Here is a 9,196-nt window from a genome sequence, read left to right as displayed (position 1 = left end):
TTATCGTGTCAATTTTTAGAGTAGGAACAATTACCTTTATTAAACACATAATTCAGCTATAAGTCAAAGGTGGTATAAAGGCAAATATATTAGTAGAAACAACCTTTTGCAGCTTAATGAATAAAGGTAATAGTATTGGCAACAAAATCATTTATTCAACTCGTAATTCAGTCTAATTGGGATGGTTGAATAAAAGCATTACATTTGTGTTTAGTATAGTTCAGCCTAGTTTAAACTGGCAAATACTGGAGTTTAAATAAGCTGAATAAACTGTTAATGTTCAAATAGTTCAGCGAAAGCTTTATTCAGCTTTCATAGCCTTTAATCTGCTTTTAATCAGTCAAGTAGTCTTATAGTTCAGCTCCTAATGTTTGTTGGGATAAGCTAGTCTCAAAGGTTAAGCCATGCATGTCTTGTAACGGAGTTACAAATCTTGCTTTTAAGATAATCCCAGTCCATAGTGATCTTCACTTTTATTGTTTCGCGTTCCCGGTCTCTGTTCTCGATCGGTTGGGTTTCGCCAAAAGGGTACAATGATTAGACCAGCGGGAAATTCGTCGACACTCGAACCACACAATAGTCGATCGATTGATCTTCGGGTCCGTTTACGAGGCAAAGCTATTTGAGCTAATAAACTTGACTCGACTCGCTTTCATAGTTCAACCACCAGTCAGAACACACCTCGAAAGGAAGTTAGGAACTAATCGGTAGCCATGTGTCGATGGGCCGACAGAATACAATAAAGCGGTTTCAAGTTTTCGGTTTTTCGGGTCGCGTAGTATAGGGGTCTGGGGAAGAAAACCCACAAAGGACACTTCCCCATCCTTGTTGGATTGTACCACAGTTGGACTGTATTGGTAAGACTGTTCGGTCGCAGGTTGTAGTGTTTCGGGGGTCGCGGATTAGGTTGGCTTAGTGGATTGGAACCCGCCTTGAGGAGTCCCAGCCGGGCACGGGAATTTCAGAATTATTCATAAAACAGGCCCTTTCACGGCAGGAGTAAAAGCCTACCTGGCGCTTAAGTGAAGGTCGCCAACATCCATCTACGGCTACGGCTTTCCCATTTCCAGTCCCGTTACAGTCTAAGTACAAACAAATTTAATGTGAAACCGCAGAAGAATCAGTAAAATAAACTCGTTGTCGCTTGTCAAGTTTGTCGATTATGGTGGATACATAAGCAATAAGGTTTGTGGTTGTAGATCGTTTTCTTACGAAGCCATGTTGTTCCTCGACGCTAATATGACCCACGGACTGTTAAACAATGCCGTATAACAAAAAACGTTCAAATACCTTCGGGAGGTAGCTGAGGATCGATATCGCACGATATCAACTTCAAATTCTCCTTCCAGTAAACTCGAAGAAACTTCGGCGTGTAGCACGTGGTCGGCACTGGCGGCTCCAGGAAGGGGCATGGGGGGCACGTGCCTCCCCTATTCGACAAGAGGTTGTTTTGGTAAAAATATATTTGCCTTTTCCAACTTCAACATGCTAATATTTTCGAAAGTGATAAACAAGGTGATCATTTTGTTTTGTTCTTTGTAACACCTTTCTTAACCAAGCAAAAGACAATTAAATTTGGTTACAAAAGTAATTTCGAATTTGTTAGCGAAGTATAGTTTATACTAGGGTTGTTGTACCGGTAATACCGGAAACGAAAATCCGGGAATCCCGACGGCTCGTTGTTGCCCATCTACAATACGTCGTGTCCAGTCTCGTGCGCGTCACATTTCTGTAAAATATATCCAACCTAGACTTAAAACTTGACAAGACTTAAAATACCATCGTCTCCAGGAATCTTTCCGGAGATAACTGAAGTTAAACGACACACTCATCAGTAGAATGAAGCAGTATAAGTAAACACAACTATCTCATCAGAGGCAGCCTACGTGATAGCTGAGACGATTCCCTTAAACCTTCTACTCAAAGAAGATAGCGAATGTTATATGGATCGTGGCACGAGAGGAGTCCGTTAACAAGCCCGAGCTGATACCTTAAGCATGTGGCAACATTAGTGGGATAACGCTATAAACGGTAGATGGACCCATCCACTATTTCCGTGCCTGTCGGTGTGGGTGAACAGAGTGCATGATGAAGTGAACTTCCACATGACACTGTTCTTGTCTGGGCATGGCTGTTTCAAGAAGTATCTGACCAGGTTCGCCCTCGCGAGATCGCCGTTCTGCATTGCGTGCGGTGATGCAGAGTAAACGTTTGAGCATGTGGTCTTCGAATGCCCACGATTCAAGCACCAGCAAAACGAAATGAGAACATTGTCATTAACCCCATGATGTTATAACAGATTGGCGAGATTTGACCATAACGTAATTAAGCCATCATGGGACTGCTGATTTTCTTGCCACAGGAACAGTTCCTTTGCCAAACCATTTGTTTCGAAAACAAACTTTATTCTGCTAGAAACTTCGAGCCCCTGCATTAATTTGAAATTGATTTTCACACAAGTTCGGTCGTCGATCACGACACATCCACCAAACTTCATCAACACCTGGCCGTACAGCTAACGGGTCCAGGTTCTGACCGGTTTCTGTTGTTTGGGGCTACTGTTAGGTTGTTTATTTGCTCGGCGACATTAGTAGCTTTCTCGAAAACGGATTCGCCACACAGTTCAGTGTTCAGTTATGTCGCCATAATGGCATAGATTTTTAACGAATAAAACAAAAATGCGCGGTCCGTTTGCGGGTCTCCTTTACATTCGGACCACCAGACAGCCCAAAATGCAGTGTCTTACATTACATACATTGCCAAAGGTGCATGGGTTGTTAGGAAGATGGTGCAGACTTACCTGATGTATGACTTGGTTTACTCCCCGGATAGTGTCATTTGCGTCGTCCACCATTGATCGGGATCAGGCAGGACGTACTGCTCTTAATCCCGTGCTGATCTTTGTTAACTGTCTTCGCGCGGACGAGTGTATCACCCATTTAGTTCTCGAAATGTTTTTGCCAACCGCGCTAGTCGAGCAACAGGATCGTACTTTCGCTGCCTGGAAATTTTTCAAGAACACGTTGCGCTATTTCATTCCAGGACCTGATTGCACTAGCTGGCCCCTTTTTCGTCGACACTACCATGCGATTCACTCCGGATACTTTTGTCACGGATCGTGATGCGGACACGTTGGCGTTGTCCGAACAACCAGGAAATTAAGAGAGCTTTCAACGAACACGCGGTTCTTTTTGCTTTTTCCCCTCTCCTTCGTTGACCTGAATCAATGTTAATATAACAACAGGTTACCGTGTACAATAGTTGACAATTACAATAAATTACATTTTAAAATTATTGTTGCTAACAATTGACTTTAGCGCGCAGTGTGCATTTGCCTTCAGTCATGGTTTCTGCCCACTGAACAAAGAGCCGACTAGGCGGATTAAACTAGATGCTGGCGATAGGTGCAATGCAGTAAAATTTCATTTCATTCAATCGAAACTGAATGAACGCAGTCAATCAGTCGTCTACGGTAGCATTCATATTCATTTAACGCATCAGTTGCTGTTGATCTGAAGCTCAGTTCGTGGCACTTCACTCATCGATGCTTTCAAATGAGTTGCAATTCATATTCAACCTCCTTCGTTTGATCCTCCTCTGGTTTTCTGGTGGTAGAAACTAAACAGGCAAAAACGTCAAATGACCAGAACCTGTTATTCAATTGACAGTTAACTCTGAGTGACTCAAACGAAGACGGCAGCAGAACTCAATTGATATAGTGGTGGTATGCTTACAGTGAAAGACTCGCAGTTTCACTTGAAACGAATATTTTCGTTTGAAATTGATATTTTACCGCACTGGATAGGTGTTCAAAAAATTTAAAAAACACCGCCTCGCGTGGCAATTTCGGGCCAGTCAAACGATTATTTCTGGGTCACTAGGTAATGTGATTGTGAAAAACACATATTTGTCCAGTAACTACAACGAGCTTTAAGTGGGGTCATAAATCGTCTCATGGGACCTGTCCACACTACGAAGTTTGTCCAATTAAAATGGAAGGAAAAATATCAAGGCATTTACTAGAGAAGTTTTATAAATCAGATTGAAAGATTTCGGACGCTTTTTGAAATTAGTACACACCTGGTTTCTTTGCATTCTCCTGCTGTTTTATTATCTCTCAAGTTCTCCAGAAAGGACAAAAAATAAATTTGTTTTTTTTTACTGTTCAGTTGGTGTGTAGGTGTCTGTGTAGTTTTCTTTGTTCCTGTTCACTTTCGTAGTTTCAATTTGTTTCAGGCTTAAATACATAAAAATGGTAATGTCGTTTTTTTCCTAACAGATTTATCATCTCAGCTTCAAGTCCATAATACGAAAATTAAATTTTCTAGTTTGAGTTTTCTGTCTGCGTTTAGTTTGTTTCTCTGTTTTTACAGTAAACAACTTTTATTTTGGTTTTCATCACCAAAATAGTGTGTTCTTTTGAAAGCAACTTTCAATTGCCTTTCGTAAGAACAAAATTTGTTAAAATTCCTAACACGCAATGTCACGTGGTGTGAGTTCCGTTTTCTCCCCACCGATGATATACCCGTTGCTACCCGCGCAAGGGACTGGCAACTTTTTTTTGTTTGTTTTGATTCGTATGTGTGAAAATAATTACAAAATTCTGCGAGAGCGCTACTGCTTAATTTCATTAAGAGTTTTCTCTGTTTAGTTCGTGTTGTGGCATTAGCGAAGAGCGTTGCCGAGCGTTTAAGTGCAACTGTGACCTTCCCTTTCCACTCACGGAACTACTATCCAAGTCTTCTGTTCATTTTTTTTATTTTTACAAATTAATTCTTAAACTAAATCAAAAGGGGGCAGGCAGCCTTTGCGAGCTCGACAAAATGAGAAGTTTCTTTGTTGTATTCTTTTTTTTATTTTTGGCGACAATCCGCACTGCTTCCGGCTAGAAAGCGTTGCCTCAACACAAGTTGCTATAAATTACAGTCCATTGGTTTATTTCGATCAGTAATATTTATAATATAAAAATATGCCTTTTTACATGGAAAAACATGTTCTCCCTTCCAGTGAATGGATTTTGTTTTAAAAGCAACATTTCCCTAATGCTTTGAATCGACTATACTTCACATCAATGCTCTCTCTCTCCGTCTAGTAAACTTGCGATTGATGTTTATATATATTTTCCTGAAAGTTTTACCCTTCTTTCACAACAATCCTTCCCTTCATTCAAGAGCGAGGCATTTTGACAAGAAAAAATCTATTATTTTCTTATCCGTCTCCCTACACAACATTCTTCGCATTATGTAGCGAATAGGATTTAAGTGTTCTATCGAGAAAAAAAACAAACACTATTAACTATTTAAAAAAATTGAGACATAAAAATCTTCCTACACGAGAGGCCTCTTGAATCGAAGAAGGGAAGGAACTTTGAATCCGCCTAATGCTTTTTTTTACAAAAAAAAGTTATAAATTCTTCCAACGGTCGCCTGTTTGTTTGCTGCGTATCGGTTTGCAAGCGTCTCCGAATGGTGTGTGGTTGAGTGTGTATGTATGTGTGCATGTTTGACTGATGATGGTATTGCTGTTTCGTCCTTAGTAAACCCTAAACTGTCCTTCCAGCATTACATTCGTCATTTTCTGTCCGTGGGTTATACAATAAATAGATAATATTAACTTGCTTTTTTAATTAGATTTGTAGTAAATCCTAAGCAAACTAGTTTTTCTTCTTGTTTTCTGCTTGTTTGCACGCTGGCTTGCTGCACCTTCCAAGTGTTGTGGGTGTGTGTTTCTATGTTCTTCGACTTCATCACTATCATCTGGCTTTAAAAGTAACTGAGCTGATTTTTTCCATGGTGCAGTACAAGAAAAAAGAACAAGAGCTGGTGACTGGCTTGTCAATTTGCAAAACCTAAGCAAGGTGTTTGATTCTAGGGGAAGATATAGTTGATAGTGTGTCCTGGTTGTCTTCTGTTCCATTAACTAGCCAACTGTTTGTTACCTGCCTGATTTGTGTGTGGGTGTGTGTTGAAGTTTGCTGTTTGTTTTTAAAAGTTGAACCCGTCTCTGGGTACATTTGGGTTCTGATTAAACTGGAACGCGATCTCGTCGGAAGCCGGTCTAAGTTCGTCCAACACTGCTTCGTCGGTCTGCAAAGCAGCAAGATCGGGTTAAGATGAGCAAAGAAAATAAAAATCCGTTAACCTACCTCGTCTGAGAAGAACTGCTCAATAATATCGTACGCCAGTTTGTAAATCTCGATGTTTTCGTGATTCTGCAGAACTTCGATTTTGGAAACGCCGTCGCACTCTTCTATCATGTTGGCGATCTCCTCCGTTTCCTGCCCTGCTAGCTTCAACATATTATTGATACCATCCAAGATAACCTATTAAAGAATAATGAAGTGGAACATTAACCGTGCCTAACCATTCGCCCAATTATACTTACGTTGATCACTTGAGTATCCTTGCAGGTCAGCAGATCGCAGAAAGGCGGAATGGCACCGTCCTTGATGAGCTGCGCAACCTGCTCCCGATTTCCACTTATCGTCAAGTTGCTGATCGCCCAGGCCGCCTCTTTTTGCGTCTGGAACTCACCCTTGCTTAGGTTTTCGATGATTTTCGGCAATAGACCAGCATCGATGACCGCCTGCACCTGCGTTTGATTTCCGGCAGTTATATTCGACAGGAACCAAACCGCTTCCTTTCGAATTTTGTCCTTCGCGTGGCTCAACAACGAGGGGAAGTGAGACAGAGCATCACAATTTAATACGACCTGAAAAAATGATAATCAACCATCGATCCAAAGACTAACAAAACAATAGTTTATATACCTGTGTCTGATCATCCGAACCCGTGACAATGTTACCAACCGCTCGCAGGGCTGCTGTCTGTACCTTTACTTCAACGTGTGACAAAAGGGGAATAAGCTTCGGCACTACACCACTGTCGATCACGAGTTGAATCTGTTCGTTTCCTCCGTCGGTAAGATAGCTTAGGGCCCACACGGTGTCTACAAGGATATTGATGTCGGTATGATGGATCAGCATATTCAGCGCCGGCAGAATTTCCAGAATCGTATCAACCGGTGGCGGGGGATCCTTGTTACGACACAGATTTACAATTACCCATGTGACATTCCGCAGGAAGGGAATCGGAATCTCCGGCTTAATGAATGACAATAGCGGCTGGACGACACCTAGTTTGATAACATAGTCTCGCAGACACGGTCCATCACCAATAATGTTTCCGAGAGCCCAAACAGCCTGTTCGCATACATTAGGAGCAGGCGAACCTAATAAGCGCAGGAAAAGTGGCACTGCACCAGCACGAACTACTTGATTAGTTTGTGTTGAGGTTCCCGAAGCGATGTTTGTTAGAGCCCAAGCTGCCTCGAACTGTAACAGCTGATTATCGTCCCGTTCAAGACATCCAACTAGAATTGGCAGGATTCCGCTCTGTATCAGCGCATCAATCGGAGGATTCCTGTCAGATGACAACAAACGACGTGCCGATTGTACTGCGGCCAACTGTTCATCCTTGTCAGCACTATTTCCGGCTTTTTCAACTAACTTCTTCAGATTGGAAGCCGATGTGTAGTCGTCTTCGTCTGTTGATTCGGCCGTAGTTTGCGGGACGTTACGCCGTTTAAGGATCGTTTCTTCGCGCTTGTTTTTGCGAAGTTCAACAGTTACCTCATTACGGCGGCGCCGCATCTCCTGTTAAGGAAGAAAAGTGGATTGTTAAAAGCAGCCGTTTTTTTCTGAAAATTTGTAATGGATGACAAATCGACTTGAACAGAACCCACATCTGTTTAAACTACCGTGTAAACATTCACCATCATGACAGTAAGACAGTTCAAAGACCATGCAATCAAAAATTATATCCAATGTTCGTCAGGGCGAGTGCGCTGCGCATTGAAGTCAGCCGGATCAAGGCCTTCACTTGATGTTTTCTTTTTTCCGTCATTTTTAGTGGCACCTTCCACCTATTGCGTTCATTCATTTTCTTCTGATTCGTCTGGCCCAGCATCTTTCATAATAGTATAGGTGGTATGGGACCAGTAGCAACCGGAAGGTCAAAAGTCCTTATAACAACATCGATGTGTTCCAAGCTATGGTCCGAACACATTTAACCGCACTATTTTTGCTATTTAAAACCTTGTCCTGGAGAATTCGAGCTTTTTCTACCCCTTGTGAAATTTTCTATTACGCATAAAATTGAAATTGGCCGTTCTCAAAAAACTACACTAACAACACGACCTGTACGTATTTGACCAGTCTAAGCCCCATCGAATAATCGTGAATCACTTACCTCCTGATCTTTTCCTTTGTTTTTAAAACCTTGCATTCGGTTTTTCATCTGGGAATCTATCGACGCCATTTTTCGTCAAATTTGCTCGACTGCTTTGCCACTGAAATGCGTCTGTGTATTGGTGTATGTGCGCGATGGATGATGATTAACCACTCTCTACTTCTCCGCGGGCGGATCGTCGTCACAAGGCTCACTTCGTTTTTACTTTCTTCCCGAACTTCTGCCGACGTTCACAGACGGAGAACCGTTCTTAAAATAGTAGAAATCACTAGTTTGTTGCAGCAATTGGAGCTTTCCAACACTATGCACCTTTTGCGTCGATAAAAGGAAAATTCTTTTCGAGGCAGCACCAATTTTTCCTTCTTTTCACGTTGTGCTCAGTGATTTTGCTACTGCTGTCGGTACTCAATAGATCGCTGTCAAAACGACCACCCATCTCAGTGACAACTGTCAAAACTAGTTTGCGTCTGACCCATGAAGCAAAACGGAACGCGGAAGCTGGCGAACGCAAACTTGACTAACACAGTGAAAACCAAAGGTATTAGTATAAGGTACGCGAAGATAATCCCAAAGAATGAAGTCAAAAAAGTCTACCTATCGAGCAAAATTAGAAGATATCAGATATGGATTCCAATGGATCTCGACAGGTAGACTTTTTTGGTTTCCCGGATAGAATTTTACAATAGCATTTACCCTACAAACAATCATAAAACAATAAATATTATAGTTATTACTGCTTCAACATTGTTCGATGCCAAGCAATAGATTTACAATAAAATTGCATGTAACAATAATTTTCACTATTCAGCAAAAAACTGATACAGTGCATTCACGTTAAATTTTACTGTTTTCGAGAAAAAAATGTATGGAGAAAAATTGATTTTTTTTAATGTTAAGATACATAAGCACCCCCCCCCCCCTTTTTCACTGTAAAAGTATTTTACATT

At 41.4% G+C, this 9,196-nt stretch overlaps 1 protein-coding gene across 1 annotated transcript; it reads right to left on the bottom strand.

Annotated features, from left to right (window-relative positions):
- Positions 1-4,084: 4,084 nt before the first annotated feature.
- LOC131685708 (importin subunit alpha-3) lies at positions 4,085-8,677 on the bottom strand. The gene is made up of 5 exons (XM_058969595.1): positions 8,250-8,677; positions 6,770-7,654; positions 6,385-6,711; positions 6,146-6,322; positions 4,085-6,086 (listed from the first exon to the last, which is right to left on the bottom strand). Exons 1-5 carry the CDS (start codon positions 8,316-8,318, stop codon positions 5,985-5,987), a joined length of 1,560 nt encoding a protein of 519 aa, XP_058825578.1. The 5' UTR covers positions 8,319-8,677; the 3' UTR covers positions 4,085-5,984.
- Between the last annotated feature and the right edge of the window lie 519 nt (positions 8,678-9,196).

This window comes from Topomyia yanbarensis, chromosome 2 (assembly GCF_030247195.1).
Source record: "Topomyia yanbarensis strain Yona2022 chromosome 2, ASM3024719v1, whole genome shotgun sequence".
NCBI lineage: Eukaryota > Metazoa > Arthropoda > Insecta > Diptera > Culicidae > Topomyia > Topomyia yanbarensis.
This window is presented reverse-complemented; position numbering and strand designations above follow the sequence as displayed.

What these genes read in the sequence shown, in the direction of transcription:
- LOC131685708 (XM_058969595.1), bottom strand. Translation starts at nt 8,318, where the DNA reads ATGGCGTCGATAGATTCCCAGATGAAAAACCGAATGCAAGGTTTTAAA. An exon ending in AGGATACTCAAGTGATCAAC is followed by an intron (nt 6,323 to 6,384) that starts GTAAGTATAATT and finishes ATTCTTTAATAG; the next exon opens with GTTATCTTGGATGGTATCAA. An exon ending in AGCAGTTCTTCTCAGACGAG is followed by an intron (nt 6,087 to 6,145) that starts GTAGGTTAACGG and finishes GCTGCTTTGCAG; the next exon opens with ACCGACGAAGCAGTGTTGGA.